Source organism: Orycteropus afer, unplaced genomic scaffold (assembly GCF_000298275.1).
Source record: "Orycteropus afer afer isolate SDZICR_OR568_19922 unplaced genomic scaffold, OryAfe1.0 scaffold00079, whole genome shotgun sequence".
NCBI classification, from domain to species: domain Eukaryota; kingdom Metazoa; phylum Chordata; class Mammalia; order Tubulidentata; family Orycteropodidae; genus Orycteropus; species Orycteropus afer.
The window spans coordinates 9523416-9540783 of NW_006921666.1; the positions used below are offsets into that span (position 1 = coordinate 9523416).

General features: G+C 42.0%; 1 protein-coding gene across 1 annotated transcript in view; it reads right to left on the reverse strand.

Moving 5' to 3' along the window:
• Positions 1–7597, reverse strand: part of PSEN1 (presenilin 1) — an 87046-nt gene extending 79449 nt beyond the window's left edge. Inside the window, exon 1 of the mRNA XM_007941394.2 lies at positions 7511–7597. Coding sequence (XP_007939585.1) covers positions 7511–7597 — 87 coding nt within the window. The remainder of the gene's footprint in view (positions 1–7510) is intronic.
• Between the last annotated feature and the right edge of the window lie 9771 nt (positions 7598–17368).

Sequence of the window (17368 nt, forward strand, 5' to 3'; positions counted from 1 at the left end):
TCTTGAAAGTTGGGTGGTAGGTACAAGATACATGGCAATCTTTGTAACTCCCACTGGATTGCTGGGGGGACCATGCAAATAAGGTATGTAGAACTCTGATGCTGGGATTGCTTAGTTTTGTCACTCTGCCAACCTTAAAATGAGCCCTCAAAGAGACAGAGAGGGAGATCTCACTGCCATCAGACGAGCTGAAGGTGAAGCAGAGCGTGTCCTTGGACCCGAGATGCCTGCACTGGACCTCCTTGGCAGAGACACCCCAGCAAAGAGACTGGGGAAGCAGAACCAAGAGGCACAAGACAGAGTGGCAGGCTTACCCAGCCCACAGAATGAGAAAGCTGAGGGCCCTTGGACAGGGGGCTTGCTGGCAGAGTAGGGTGCACTTAGATGTACCTATCAGCAGAGTTAATAAACCTTTTTAATACTTGCCCAAACAGGGCAGAGGCCAAGCTGAGAGGCCAAGGGCCAGAGAGGCATGTCTAAGGGCACAGCAGAGGGGAGACTGTCTTTTTTTTTTTTTTAATTGTGATTTGGATGAAGATTTACAGAGCAAATTCACTTTCTATACAGCAGTACACATATACTTTGTCTCATGTCATTGACCAGAGTTTACCACAATGCAACAGCTCCCCTCCCACTTCCTCCCCATAGTTACCTCTTCCCAGTGTCCATCCCTCCATACACTCCTGCCCCTTGAGCTGTCTCCCTGTGCATAAGTATAAGTAGCCTTTCTTTCTCCCATGATTGTTCTCTCCAAAGAGTGTATCTACATGAGGTAAATGTTCAACTCATATGCCTGTCTTCTGTTTGGCTGGAAACTACAGGTGTGCGTTCAATTCCAGACCCGAAGGGCAGCTAGGGGCCATAGTCTCAGTGGTTCCACCAGGCTCTATCGGACCAGCAAACCTGGTCCCCACTTTTTTTTTCTCCAAATGATTTTGAGTTTTGTTCCACATTGTTCTCCCTCTCTATCAAGGATCTCCTACATAGATCCCCTTCCAAGTAGATGACAGTGGTAGCCAGGCACCATCTAGTTCTTCTGGTCTCATAGTTGTAGAGGCTGCAGATCGGATGATGTACCAGTCTCTAGGACTAATTGTTTCCATGAATTTTGGTTTTCTTCATTCTTCTTTGCTCTGGACGAGGAGAGACCCATTGTTGCATCTACATGGCAGCTTGCTAGCTTCTAAGATCCAGAGGGGAGACTGTCTTAACAGAATTATATCCTGAGCACGTTCCTGAACCTGAATTGTAGCCTGTTACTTCCGTAATAAACCCCCATAATCGTGAGTATTGTCTATGAGTTCTGTGTGGCCACTGCAATGAATTACTGAACCCAGAAGAGAAATAGTGAGTACCATGAGATGGAAGGATGGTGTGAGAATTGGTAAAAGGATGGAGAGTGGCAGCATATCTGGCCTCATAGCCTTGGCTGCTGATGGCGATTCAGTCCTCCTCTTGTGAAGTTAGAGGAGGTCAGAAGATGCTGCCTCCGTGCCCTATTTTGCGGCTTGCTATATTACAGTACAAAACTTTAAGAAAATAAAACCAATACACTCTGTAAACTTTCACCCAAATCACAATTGAAAAAAAAAAAATAAAGAAATAAATATTTGTGTTAGAAAAAACCCTTTTCAGCTCTTGAACTACTTTCATTTAACTTTAAATTCCTTCACTGTGAATAAAATTATACACAGCAGCCCACAAAAGGGAGCACTATTTTCTAAACTACAGTAGTACTCTATCTGCTACAGACTGAAGAAATGAAGCCAAAGATAACATCTGACCTCTGGAACAAAGGAACATGCTTTAAGTGTTATCTTCTACCCGAACACTAACATTAGAACATTTCAAAGTACTTGAAGTTACACAGAAAGTTAACTAACTAAGTAAGATTTGGCTGGTCAGATCCAAAATGATTTCAAGTTCACTGTACCGCTGGCAGGATGACCAACTCATTCTTATTTGCACAGGTCGATCACAGTTGTCAAACTGACCACCCTGCACTGCATAAAACCCTCAGTCCTGAGCAAACAAGGACCAGTGGTCACCCTAACTTCTGAGCTGAAAGAGAAGTCAGAGGTAATCTAGTAAATCACCTAATTTTACAGATGAGAAACATGAGGTACTAAGAAACTGAGTGAGCTAAACCTATACACAGCTGCTTCAAGTTACAACTGGATCAAAGTTAATTTTTGTTAAAAATTTTGTAACATTAACCAATTTTTGTTACTCAGAAACCACACTCCCTAATGCCAATTTGTCAATGCTTTACCGGCAGCTTTCAATGTTTGCTCTTTCCCAAACTCAAAGGGTGGTTTCACAATATGAGTTCAAGGCTAGGGATGCTCTTGATCTGGAAGGAAGATACTGCATATAAGAAAGGAATATAAGGTCTACTTCCTTCCACTGATACTTAGATATTCTCCAGAAAGTTACTGAGTCTTTTTCCAGTTTTAAAAATATCTTCGAATGAGATGTTTTTTCCTTTTCTTTTTGTATTAGTTTAGGTGAAATAACATGCTTATGCACTCCAGGAGAAATATTAATAGACAGGCACTGTAACAGACTAGGTGTTCAAGGAGGGAAATCCACTCATTCATTTACAGTGAGTGACCCTAAAATACAAGGCCTTAAAATTACAGGTTTATGTCAGTACTTAGCACAGTCTAGCACACTGAAGACACTCAAGGTTAGTTTCCTTTCCTTAGTGTGGAAAGACTGAAACTTTGTGATTCCTCTAAGTGACACTGAGCTAAAAAAGAAGAAATAAGCCTGATGAGGATTTTTTAAGCCTGCAGAAGCTTGTCTTAGTGTATTTAACAAATGTACTTTTAAAGCAATAATAAAAGAGCTGTTTTCAATTAATCTAGAAAAAGTCATCTATGTCCAATTTAAATGAGAACCTACTCCCAGTTTTTCATGACCAACCAGAACATACAGTTACACAACAGGTTCTTTATAGCTAAAAAACTTAACAATGACACTATTCCCACTTCTTTCGGGGTTTTAAAAATATATCAGTACAAAATGAATGAACAGACTGACTTCTCACCCAGAATTTTTTTATATATTACCTCCTTTCAGTACTTTTTTTCTCATTTTATCTTACTTTTCTGAGGTAAGAGACAGTTGGAAGAAAAGAACAAACCCAGGAATTAGAAAGCACTTGGAATTCGAAAGCACTTGGAATTCGAAAGGAAAAGTCCAGGTCTATCATTTAACCTTCTATGTGATCTTGGACAAGTATTTAAACTGTAAAATAGGAGTAATACCCACCCCAGGCTAACTGGAAAGTTTAAATGAAAATGTATACAGAAGATCTTTATAAGTTGCAGAAGATATTGTTAATGAGATAAATGTAAGATAAGTTTATTTGACATCATATTATGAATACCCAAAACCCACTGCCATCAAGTCCATTCTGACTCATAGTGACCCCACTGGGTTTCTAAGGCTGTAAATCTTTACCAAAGTAGATTGCCTCATCTTCCTCCCAAGGAGAAATGGAGGGTTTGAATCACTGACCTTCTGGTTAGTAGCCAAATGTGTTACTCACTATACCACCAAAACTCCACACATTATTAACAGCAGCATCAAAAGTAAACAAAGAAGTCAAACTTGATTTTCAAGACAGTGCTGCCCTAATAGATCTGAAAGGTACCACTAAAACTAAACCATGAACATATGTAATTATCAACAAAAATCCTGCACCAATGGTACCTCCTCTGAAGCACCCTACATTTCAACTATCAATCACTTACATATAAAAAAAGGCAGAAAAATAACAAATTGTCCTCATCAAGGGTGACCAACCATCCTGGTTTTCCTGAGAATAGGGGGAGGAAGTTCCTGAGATGTGGGACTTGCAGTCCTAAAACCAGGACAGTCCCAGACAACCTGGGACAAGATGCCATACTACTCTGTGTTCACAACTGAAATACAGAAGTCACCACTTTAGTAAAAAAAATAAATAAATACCATAAACCTGAGTGTGAGAGATACAAAAAACATTACATTAACAACATAAAACTCATCATACTATTAGTGTACTTGTTAATCTGGGGACATAGCAGTAAACAAAGAAGGTTATGTCCCTGGCCTCAACCAGCTTACACACTGTTATGGACTGAACTGTGTTTCCAAAAAATCCATGTTGTAAATCCTAACTCCTAGGGAGCTCTGGACTGCTAAAAGAACTAACAGGTCTGTCCTGGAGGAAGTGCAGACAGAATGCTCCTTGGAAGCAAGAATGGCCAGACTTCGTCTCACCTATTTTGGTCATGTTGTAAGAAGGGACCATTCCCTGGAGAAGGATGTCATGCTTGGTAGGGTAGAGAGTCAACGAAAGAGGGGGAGGCCTTCAACGAGATGGATTGACACGGTGGCTGCAATGATGGGCTCAAGTATAGGAGAGATTGTGGGGCTGGCGTGGGATTGGGCAGTGTTTCGTTCTGCTGTGCATGGGGTCGCTATGAGTCGGAAACGACTAGATGGCACTTAACAACAACAACAACAAGGGAGCTCTGGTAGCATAGTGCCTAAAACACGTAACTGCTAACCAGGAAGCTGGCGGTTCAAACTCACCAGCCACTCCTTGGAAGGAAGGGTGGGCAATCTACTTCCGTAGCGATACTGCCTTGGAAACCCAAGGAGGGGTCGCTATGAGTCAGATCCGACTTAATGGCACATAACAACAACGTACTGTCCTGGAAGAAGTGCAGCTGGAATGCTCCTTGGAAGCGAGAATGGCCAGACTTCGTCTCACCTACTTTGGTCATATTGTCAGAAAGAACCATTCTCTGGAGAAGGACATCATGCTTGGTAAAGTGCAGGGTCAACAAATAAGGTGAAAGCCCTCAATGAGATGGATAGACACAGTGGCTGCAATGATGGGCTCAGGTATAGCAAGGATCATGAGGCTGGCTAAGACTGGGCAGTGTTTCGTTCTGCTGAACATAGGGTCACTATGAGTTGGAGATAACTCGATAGCACTTAACAACAACATCATCTTCTGCGTGAAATTACACTTGAGAATATAGTTTTCCATGTTATAGTGATGAGGCCGTATTAGTGTAGGGTGTGTTTTAAGCCAATCACCCTTGAGATATAAAACAAGCAGATCAGGCCAGAGAAGAAAGCAGAGGTGGGGAAGACAGATGCCGTTCCACATGTAGACTGCCAAGGAACAGAGGGGAAGAAGGTGAAAAGAGATAAGGACTTTCCCCCAGAGCCAACAGAGAAAGCCTTCCCCTGGAGTGAGCACCCAGAGTTAGGACTACTAACCTTCTAAACTGTGAGAAAATGAATTTGTTTGTTAAAGCCACCCACTAGTGGTATTTCTATTTAGTAGTACTAGTTAACTAAGACACACATAATACATGAAGGCAGATAAATAAGTCAAATACATATATATGCTAGAGATACTGAGGTGCTATGCAGAGTAAGCAGACAGAGTACAGGCTGGCCGAGCAGTTGAGGGACACTTCTATTTTGCATAGAAACAACCTCACTGATAAGCTGACTCATGAGCCCAGGCCTGGAGGAAGTGAAGAAAGCAGCCATCTGGGAGAAGAGAGAAAGTAAGAGGGCCCAGAGGCAGAACTGGGAAAGCAGTAAGTAGGGCAGAATGGCAAGAAATGAGATCAGAGATGGCAGGGGTGAGGGATAAGACCAAGATGGGACATTTTGGAGGATTTAGAAAAAATGAGTGACATAAAACTTGGTGTTTTTCCAAAACTTTTTAGCTGCAGAATCCTTTGTTCAAAGGGACCCAGAGAAGATGTAACAAATATGTTGCTGCAAAATCTGTCTTTAACATCCCAAGTTGGAATTGACTTGATGGCAATGAATTTGGTTTAACAACCAAGTCACCATGAGCTGGAATCAACTGGACTCCACGGCAAGTAACAAGAACCAAGACAGTACATGGCAGCGTAATCCTCTCCCTTCCCCACAGTTCCATCTGCTTACAAAAACAAAAACCAAACCCACTGCCACCGAGTTGATTCTGACTCACAGCAACCTTACAGGACAGAGTACTGTCTACAGAGTTCCCAATGCTGTAAATCTTTATGGAAGCAGACTGCTCATCTTTCTCCTGCAGAGAGGCTGGTGGGTTTGAACCACTGACCTTCTGGTTAGCAGCCAAATGCTTTAACTACCATGCCACCAGAGCTCCTTCCTCGGGTTACATACTACCCTTTTATACTCTGTGTTCCTCTCCAGGGCTTCCTCGGATATTCATTTTAACTTGATTTTACTTGACTAAAACTATCCAGTAATAGTGTGATTTGTTGACACATCTCCAAGGATGACTTCCTTGTCAACTCATAGCTCAAGAAAATTCTTCCTTCACTCATGATAGTTTTTCTCTAAGTAATGCCATCCTTGGTTTGTTCTATTCTAATCCTACCCATCCTTCAAAGTCTACTTTGTGAGGCTTTTCCCCACACATTTTGGCCCTTAATTGGAATGCTAAATCTATGGAGTATAAAGGGAACTTCCCGGTTATCTACTGCTCTAGTGCAAACTTTCCTTCCATGGATTAACCCTCTGGCTGATGGTCTTCTACCTACTGTGACTGCTTTTAGTGACAAGCATACACTAGCCCACAAGGTAGCCCATGTTCTTTCAGATATACTGTAATTGTGAGAAAACTCTTTTTACTAATCAGAACCTGCTTCCTGGTAGCTTCTACAACTTTTCCTAGCCCTGCTCTCGGGATCTAATAAAGGAATGTGGTCCCCCCCCACCCCCCTCCAGTGTACCCTTCAACAAAGCTCATCTTTGGCCTTAGGTTTCCCTCTATTCTAGCACCACCTCTGAAAATCCCACCAATTATCTAAGCACCTCACAGGTCATCTGTTGACTCTGGACTCAATCCATAATGACTGAATCAATAATCAATTTATAACGATTAGTTCACAGAGTTATGGGGCCAGATTTGACCTTTGTGTGATAGATGAAGAGTCTCTGTGCCCCATGCCATGTATTACACCCTTTCCCCAACTCCCTCCACTGAACGCTCTTAGGATCTTTACACATAGCCTTGCATTTGTCACGGGGCAATTATTTTGTTGATGAACACTTACTGAGCAGAGTCAGGAACTGTGCCAGATACTGAAAAATAAAAGTAAATAAAATGTATGTATGTTATACTTAGATGAAAAGTGAAAAATGAAAGAAGTAAGAAAGATGGTGATCCTGCCCCAAGAACAGAATAAGAGAGGTAAAATAATAAACAATGTGAAACTATGAGGTACTGTATGCCTGGGGAAGCTGGAGAAGGCCACAACTGTGCCAAGCAGGAACTGTATCAACACCATGTCCTAAACAGCTTGGGGTTTGCAGCATAAAAGGGTACAATGCTCTTCCCTCAGTGACAGTTCAACAAACACATAAATCTGATGGAGGAGAGGAGCCTGCTCGGCCCACTCAGCCTCTCTGGGAGGTGAAAGGGGTAACTGCACCCACAGTCTGGCAAGTGCAGTTTCAGAAGCTGACACTGTACCTGGCTACGTACAGTATTGCTCAGGTGGTTGTCCTCAGACATCTGTGCATTCTGGAAGTAGGACAAGGGCGCAGGTAGCTCTGTCATTGGAGCAACTGTATAGAAATACTTTGTCACAGAACACAAAGCCTCTTGGGATTCTGAAAAGGGGGAAAAAAAATCCTTTGTGCATTATGATTCTACTTTCATTTGTAAACACTTTCATAAATTACAGTCAGCAAAAACAAACCTTCCTTTCATGTGTTCTCCTCCAGGCCAAGCTGTCGAAGGACCCCGTGGGCTGCTGTCGCTTGCAGGTTTCTCAGATTAGGTCTGAAATAGGATTTTACAGGTCACCCAGAGTTGGTCAAATCCTGGTAAATCTAGTCACACCAACCAAATCCTTCTAAGATCAATTTTTAAACCAGAAATGTACTAATTTGCCATGACCTTGGCTTAATTGACAAATAGGTCTACTTGGGAAACAAAGATACTACATGACTTCAGTTTCACAGCAAAGGGAGCTGAATGATCTTAAGGAATGTTCTCATCATTTCTTTTTCTATGATGACCAAGTCAACCTAATTTTTGTATCGCCATAAAATTATTTGTCTAGTCCTTTTAATTTTTCAAAATTCTTTCTATCATGTCATTTGATCTTTACCACTAAGTCCCAAGGCAGGGAGAACGGGTAATATACGACTGTACAAAAGCAGCCAGGGCCCAAGGTCTCGTAACTTGTTTAAGATCACACAACTAGCTAGGCAGAACCAGGACAAGAATGGCAGACTCCTGGCTCCCCGTCTCAGGTCTCTGCATCTTCCCACAGCCTCATGTACACATATCACTGTCTCCCAGACCTCACCCTGGGAGTATAGTGGGGACACCTCCCAATTTGCCTGTCTACCTTAATTTCCACCAGCCAATTCTTTGTAATTTCAACTTTCCTTTTCATAGTCTTCAAAAACATTATTGGAGGAAAAAAAACAAAAAAAACACCTTTGCATACTTAAAGCAGTGTTCTCATAAACAAACAGTATCTAAAACATTACTGTATGCCTAAATACTTGTACAGAAAAACATTTTGTCGATGTTCTGTTTCATTTCTCCTTTCAACTTCAGGTAATTCTTCCTTCTAAATACTCTACTTTTTAAAATTCTGATGATTTTTAATAAAATATGTGTAATACCAAAAAGCCTGTTCCCATCAAGCTGACTCCAACTCATAGTAACCATACAGGACAGAGTAGAACCTCCCCATATGGTTTCCAAGGCTGCAAATCTTTAGGGAAGCAGACTGCCACGCCCCCCTACCACTCCCCACCCTCTGCAGAGCATCAGGTGAGTTAGAACTGCCAACCTTTGTGTTACCAGATAAAGATTTTAACCACCACACCATCAAGGTTCCTTAAAAAAACATACATATGGCAACACTCTCCCTTAGCAAAGGTATCAAGTTCAAATTAACCCTTAACCATCTTTATTTGGATCATTCACATTATACCCCATTTTTAACCTGGGTCGGCTTTCCCTTCTCTCCTACAGATCTACCTCTCTCCTGCCCTCTCCTTTAGCCCACAGCCACCTGGCATGGGTTCGGAGAAATACAACTTAATACTAATTAAACAACACAACTAGGAGCTCTGGTAATGTACTGCCTAAGGCACTTGACCACTAACCAGAAGGCTGGCGGTTCAAACCCACCAGCCACTCCTCAGAAGGAAGGTGGGCAACCTACTTCCCTGGTGATACTGCCTCAGAAACCCAAGGAAGGGTCGTTATGAATCAGGTCTGACTGGACAGCACATAACAACAACAACAAACAACACATTAACTTCGTTTAAAAAAGAACAGTGAATTAAATACAAATAGAGACAATGGTTACCTTTATGGGGGGTAGTTTCACTGGAAGAGGGTAGAGGGAAACTTTCGGGATACTGGCAGTGTTTGTTTTTTGATGGGTCCTAATTACTGGTGATTTTAGTTTGTGAAAATTCACTGAGCAGTACACCTATGATGTGTGCACATTTCTGTATTATATTTCAATTTGAAAATTCAATCATTATTTTTGTGGAAATAAACTTCTATTTAAGATTATTCATATCATAGCTAGCTCCTGTCTTTCGAAATGGGTAAAATTCAGACAGACAGATACGCACACACACACACACACACACACTTGCCCAAGAGAGAGGCAGACTCCAATAGAATAGCTGTATTTTCTAAGTATAGTAAGTATTCAATTTCAATGTTTGACCCAAGGTTCTAGATTTTTAAAAACTGACTACACAATTGAAATTTCAAATCACTATACTGAAATTTTAACATTGGTACAGCAATTTAAAAAAACCCACTGTTGAAGTTGATTCCAATTCATAGCAACTATACAGGACAGAGTAGAACTGTCCCATAGGGTTTCCAAGGCTGTAAATATTTAGGGAAGCAGACTGCCTTATCTCCTGCAGAGCAGCTAGTAGGTTTGAACAGTCAACCTTTTGGTTTCCAGTCAAGTGCTTTAACCACTGTGCCACCAAGGCTCCTCAGCAGCAATAATGATCAATCAATAATTAATCTAGAAATGCTACAAGATGTCAAATAGAAAACACTGCAATTGGTTATCTCCACTGGCTGCTCTGAAGACCATATCATTGAAAGTACAGCTCTATTACTTCTTATAGAAAAACTCTTAGGAGTCTCTCATTATTTTCATGATTCCTCAGAAATAAAACAAGAAACAAAAAGACAGCATTCACTGAATGCAACAAGGCAAAGGGTAAAAAGGGGCAATAGCAGGTAGGCAAGCATAAATGAATAAATTAGGGTATTACATTTACAGGTAAAATATGGAAAGAAAAACGATTACCCATTCACTAAATGAGAGTTAATTGTCTACTTACATGCATTACTTACATGCATGACTCAGAAACAATGAGGGGATTTTATGGGTGTATGTATTTATTATGTTCACTTTACCATTTTATAGATAAAAACAATATGGCACAGAGAACTTAACTAACTTGTCCAAGGGAACTTGCCATCAGTAAGGGAAGGAGCCCCAACTCACACATTATACGTTGTCTCTTGTATACAGGAGCTCTGGTAGCATAGTGTCTAAGGCACTTGACTGCTAACCAGAAGACTGGCAGTTCAAACCCATCAGCCACTCCTCGGAAGGAAGGTTGGGCAATCTACTTCCATAGTGATACTGCCCCGGCAACCCAAGGAGGGGATGCTATGAGTCGGGTCCAACTCGACGGCACATAACAACAACAACTTGTATACAACTCCATCCCTGCCCTGTAGGAGTTCACAGCAATGAGCATTAAGGTACATGAAGCTAACTGTTATTACTAGCCAAACTACTGCTTAGAAGCAACTGAGATCTTAAACTTCAATAACTGGTCTAAACATAAATTAAAAACCAAAGTCCCAAAGGCACTTCTCCCAACAAATAGTCCTACTGCTGTTGTTATTTATTTTTTTTTTTTAAAGGATAAGCTATAATGAGAGTGGTCACTGTAATTTAAGTAGATTAAGATTTACACTGACAAAATCTATTCAACTATTCCAAGAAACCATAAAAATGTATCATCTTACCAGAGTTTTCTCAGGCAAATCTTTTAAGAATAACTAGTAATATACTGGTCATTTTGGCATATCCTAATATATTTTCAAAGTACTTTTCACAACCATTACAAGTAGTCCTCAACTTACAATGGGGGTTCCATAAATATGACTCTGTCATAAGTTGGTTCTGACGTAAGCTGAATACCTTGTTTTCCATTTTCATGATCATTATTGCCTTTTATTATCAGTATATATACTCTTATAAATCATAACACTGAATATCTGCAAATGAATGTATCAGCAAATTACATGCTGCAATGCTGTATGTAGTATATCTAATGATGAGATGTATCAAAAAAAAAAAAAAGGGCTGTTTTAAGTGCAGTTCATTGTAACTCAAATACATCATAAATTGGGGACTACCTGTATTCCATCTGATTCTCAAAAACAATCCATGAGGACAGGTACCTGTACTTACATGTCAAGAACTAAGGCTTGGGAAAAGTGAAGGCATTTGCCCGTGCACAGTAAGTACTCACATTGCAAGTGAGTAGCAATGTCAGTTCCAGAACCCAGGCCTGATGCCCAACCCAGGCCTTTTCTAGTTCACTCAGAGAAATCTCATGCCTCCTGTGATGCTCTGAAGAGCACAGCGCTACAGCTTCCCCCGCCTGGAATAGGTGCTCTTTACAAGGGGCTCAGGAGGCAGCAGAGGCAGACTACAGGACTAGGTCTTCCGTCAGCCTTGGTGAACAAATAAACACTGTGGCACAAAGAAAGGGCTGGGCAAAGCCAGATTTGATTTTGGTCCAGTAACAGCTGAAAACAATTGATGACTGCACTGAGAAGGTCAATGAGCCCACTGTTCAGGCAGCCAAGGCAAAAGACACTAGTGGGCTTTACAACATTCTTAGCAGAATGCTGAGACCAAGACAAAGACAGAGCTGTGAAGTGAGGATCTTCATGTGACCTGGGCTGCACAGGGAGGGGGAAGCAGGGATGGAAGTAGACTTTGGTGTTTTCTCTCTGTAGCCAACTGCTAAAGACTTCCCAAGACTGACACAGGGCACTTGATTGTTTTCTCTGCCATTTACTTCTTTAAGACACTTGCTCAATCAGATCAAAGGAAAAAGAAATCCTTCTCTGACCGACGGCTACGATTTCTTTCTATTTTTAATACACACACAGAGATGAAAAAAGCCCCGGAAGAACTCCTAACAGTCTCAAAGCTGAGATGTGCTGAACAGAAAACTGTCTAACCAGACTTGTGTAACCAGAACACTTTCCACCGATCAACACTGTTGAAAGTATCACAGCTGAAAAGGTGAGGCTCCAAAACAAGTCCATTAAAAATCCCACTCAAGGAAGCCCCACTAGAAAAGAACATTTTTGTTTCAACTACATCCCAAGATAACAATTAAACCTCAAATTCCCAGAGAGCTAGTTACTTAACTATTTATACCGTTTTTGTTCTTCACTCTCAGAAATAAGTGCAAACAAAACTTGTACTCTACTAAAATAAACATCTTCATGAGACTTTTTATCACAATCTCCTCCAGCACAGTTTGTGGTCACTTGACTAGTTTTTCTTTCACTTAGAAAACTGCTGAAAGAGAAGTTTTTCTGCTTAATCCACATTTTAATGCTAAGAAGTTTTCAAGTGCCAAACGAGCTTACGACGTATTATTTTTCCACAAAAGTATTTAATCTTAACCACCTTGGTGTTACTTTTGACAACTTCTCCCTTGATAGGTAGCCCAAATTCTGATTATATGGATGGATGGGTAGACCCTCTATTTGAGTTTTTAAAAGCTAAATTTCAACAGGAAATAGAACCAAAACTCTAAACATCCTGAAAAGACTCCTCTGATTTTTAACAGACTAGGAGCAAATACTTTCCCTAGTTCTACAAAGGCTCTGTGAAGGTGAAAGACGCCAAAAAAGAGCAAGGATCGTGAAACACTCTGATTTTTCCCTCTCCTTCCATCCCACGCGACCTCTCTGAACCATCTGTGCTAGATTAGATTAGATTACTGTTCAGCAAATATTCACTCCCTACCCTAGCATTCCTAAAAGAGGAATATACTTCTCTCCAATTACATTTTGGTGTTTTTTTTTTTCCTTCCCAATGACATTGGGCTAGACTCTGTCACTTGCTTTGGCCTCAAGGTGGACACAATCTACTACCCCTGGCCTTTGGGCATGATCGCTTGATTTGCTTTGGTCAGTGGTATCTTAGCAGATACGGTACAGAGACTTGAACTACACTTGTGCAGTTGGTTTTGCTTTCTTAAACTTCAGCTGCCCTAAGAGCTAACCTTGAGCAGCCACTGTCCCTCAGCCTGGACCCCAGAACGAGACATGCAGATCTGAAGACCTATACCTCAAAGCTGAGCCCTGAATGAGAATACATGCTTTACACCACTGAGTTTTGGGAGGTCTCTTCTGTAGTGTTAGGGAGCTCTGGTGGTGCAGTGGCTAAGGCACTTGGCTGCTAACCAGAACGCAGTTCAAACCCACCAGCTGCTCTGTGGGAGGAAGATGAGGTAATCTACTTCCATAAAGATTTACTGCCTTGGGAACCCTATGGGAGTCACTATGAGTCATAATTGAGTCAATAGCCGTGGATTTTTTTTTTTTTGGTTTTTGGTGGTGTTACTGTGCCAACTTGTTTTTAAATCACAATGGCTATGTGGGTTCAGAAGAGACAATGAACATGACAATCAAGGATTTACTAGTCCAGAATCCCTTACTTGAAACCCTTAGGACTAAACACATTTCAAAATTTAGATTTTTTTGGATTTTATAATGATACAAATATCATATTTTATATAATGCCTTTTCAGGGTCTTAGGCAGAACCCTAAAATCAAACACATTAGGAAGTCCAGAGTAAAACATATGAGTAGTTTTAAATTACATAAAATGAGGCCTATAAATAGGCTCAGGTCAGATTCTGCTGTCAAATGAATTATGAAAAAACTTCTGGTTTTCTAGGGTCTCTGGATTTCACAAGTGTTGATACAGGATTATGGTCCTGAATTATCAACATTTGTGTAGTTTATTTGACTGCTAACCAGAAGGTTGGTGGTTCCAACCCACCAGCCACTCTGTGGAAGGACGACTGGGCAATCTACTTCCATAAAGATTTACTGTTTCAGAAACCCAAAGGGGATCACTATGAATAGGAAATGAGTTTTTTTTCTCCCCATAAGGAAGATATGATTACCCAGTGTCATTGTCACAAATGCTCTTTAGAAATGCGTAAAATGCAACTAATTTTTAATGGAAAAATGACTACTTATATTTACTTGTAAATCATTGGTATACTCAGCAATGCCTGCGTTCTTTCTTCTGCCTTGGATCAACTTAAACAAGGAACTGCACAAGACACTGTGAAAATCAAACATTGATGCCTTTTAGTCAACAAACACTTTTTGGGCTGCTTCTGCATTCTAGATACCATGAAGTCCTAGAGAGACTACTGAATCACATTTTGCTTGTGTTTTCTTAAGGAGCTCTTACTATCTACAAGGGAAGACAGGCAAGTAGATTTTTATAGTGATTACATGTTGAAATGAAAATATTTTGGATATACTGGGTTAAGTGAACATACTCAAATTAATTTCACCTGCTTCGATTTACTTTTAAAAAATGTATTCATTAGAGAATTTTAAATTACATTGGTGACTCACATTATATTTCTATTGGACAGCACTACTCTAAATCTTCAGTTCTCTCTGCTACATCAGGCCTAAAACTCAAAATCACCCACCACCTTTTCCTTCCTAAAGCTTCACTCCCTTCCTCAGCTGCTGTGACAACATACTATCTGGGTTCTCCTCCTACCACACTCAAACTTCCCAGCTGTCTCCTTGCTCTTTCTCTTCCACCTCCCCATTAAAAGCGTTCTTAAGGGTCTATCCTTGACCCCTTAGGCATCTCCACCACTGCTCAACATCAGCTGGCAAACTACTTAGGTGACTCGCATCTTTACAACTCCAGTCCTGTCCACAGGACACTTCAGCTGCTGGCATCTCCTGGCCAGTGTTTAGGTGTGTCTATTTTCACAATTAAAAAAAAAAAAAGTAACCAAAGGATTTCCTCATCTTCTCCAGACTAGTTCTTTCCTCCTAACTTCCTTATTTCTGGGGTAGTCTCCCCACTCCCCAAATTCAAAACCTCCTAGTCAATTTATACTTTATTCCTTGCTCCCAGCTTGGTTGCCGTGTCCTGTTCAACTTCCTCTCTATGCCTGCCACCATCCAATACTGACCTCTCATTAGGGCACTTGAACTATGTAAAAGTTACTTCAATTTTCTCAGCCATTCTACCCTCCACTACTAGATCAATGTGCCTGCAGTGCCACACAAAAAACATCTCAATCTGCCCGGCATCTATCAGATTAAGGAGAGGCAGTATTAGGGGATCTTTCAGAACACATTCAAAAGAAATTCTCTCCCTACAGTCTGATACAATAGCAGGGGAAGTACAGGATCGGGTCACAGGCAAATGTTACATCTTTCCTACTAATATGATACCCAAAGCCTAACTCCAATCCACTAGTTCTCCAGTTCAAGAAAGGGAAAGATGGAAAGCCATGTGGCAGTTCTGGACTATAACATCCATGAACCTAAAATTCTGCAATTTGTCCCATCCATTCAGAGAAAAGTATACCCAGAACTGTGGGAGCCATCAACCCAAGCGCCAGGAGCAGAGGAATGGGAGCCCAGATAAATTGATAAGCAGGTTTGTGCACCCAACACATAGGTTTCTTTTTCACTGTTAAGGGCTTGTAGTTAAGGGAGAAGCTTAAATTGGCTGAATCCTGCAGATAGGCTGGGGAGAACTGAATCGGGCCTTTTGCTGATGATTGAAATTAGCCAAAAGCAACAGGCTCCAATCTATGTTTATAATTTTCCTTCATAACAATTATTTAATGTTCGGAATGGGTCACTGGACACTTTGCTACTACTCAAAGGGCCCCAGAGAGTTCCTGCTTTTGATACATCCTCTGATTAAAATACCCTCTCCCTTTTACTATTGTAAACAGTAGCTCCAAATAACAAGATTCTCTTAACTAGATCTGATCTCTCTACTGGCCTCAACACTTCAGAGAATGTTATGACCTTACAATGCTCTCTGCCAGAGTCAAGTGTACACTATTCTTATCCCCCATACTAAACCTTCACGCCTTTATTCATCATCTTTGTCCCAAACAAGTAAGCAATGTTTTTAAAACTGTTTTAAAGTTACCTTCCTACAAAAGGCGATAATTTGAAAATAATCTGAGAAGGATGAAGTACTGAAGAAGCTTGCAAAGCCATGGACTTTATCCAGCATCTCATGATCGTCTCGACTAAGGCAAAGGTATCAGAACCTGATTTCCGTCTCGAACGTGTGCAATAAGGAACTCAGCCCTGAGCGCGACTCACTTCTGCTGAACAAGGACACACTCAGGGCACAAGACGCATAGTTTCACTAGTTGCTCAACCAGACCCAGCGCCTTCCTCTTTTCTCCTCCTCCACTCCAATCAAGAGGGTCAATCCCCGCCCAAAGCACCTGCGCCCTGAAGTATCTTCGGAAAATTACCATTTCCGGACCAAGGTTCCGCAGGGTAATCCCTCTTCACCCTGACCGTACCCTGCGCCCGGACACCGAGAAACGGGCAGCCCCTCGTCGTTTCCCACATGAGGAGCTCCCCAATCCCGCCCGGCCGCGCCCCGCCCCTTATCCTCGAGGACACCGGCTCCGCGGGCCCGGCGGCAACAGAGGGCCGGGCCCTGCCCGCGGCCGCCCGTGTCCCCTGGGAGCGGGGGCGGCACCCTCCCTCTCCCGACTCCTCATCACGCACCTATTCCTACCCACCGCCTCCAGCCGCTCGCCTCCGAGTTTCCTTCCCGAGCAGCCGCTGTTTTATTTCCGATGTGAAATCGCGGCCCACTGAGCAGCCCGCCCCAAGCCCCGCCCGAAAGACCTCGTAATTGTCGTCACTTCCGGCTCAGGCGTCGTTGACTGCTGGCACTCCAGCGGAGGGGCGGAGCCTAAAGCAGATGGGGAGGTCCCGCCCGCAGGAGGCGCGGCTTGCAGGAGGAGCTCTATGTCCAGCCGACCACCCCCGCCTGGTGGAACACGACCGGAGTACCGGCGTGGGTGTGAGTTGTCCGGGATCCAAGATTCCTCTCGGACTGAGGTTGTGAGCTGCGTCCAGTCTGTACCTCTCCCGGCCCATAAATGATAGCTTAAATTTAACACTTCTTTTATGTATCTTTATGGAGCTCTAGGGAGCCCTGGAGGAGCTCTGGTAGCATA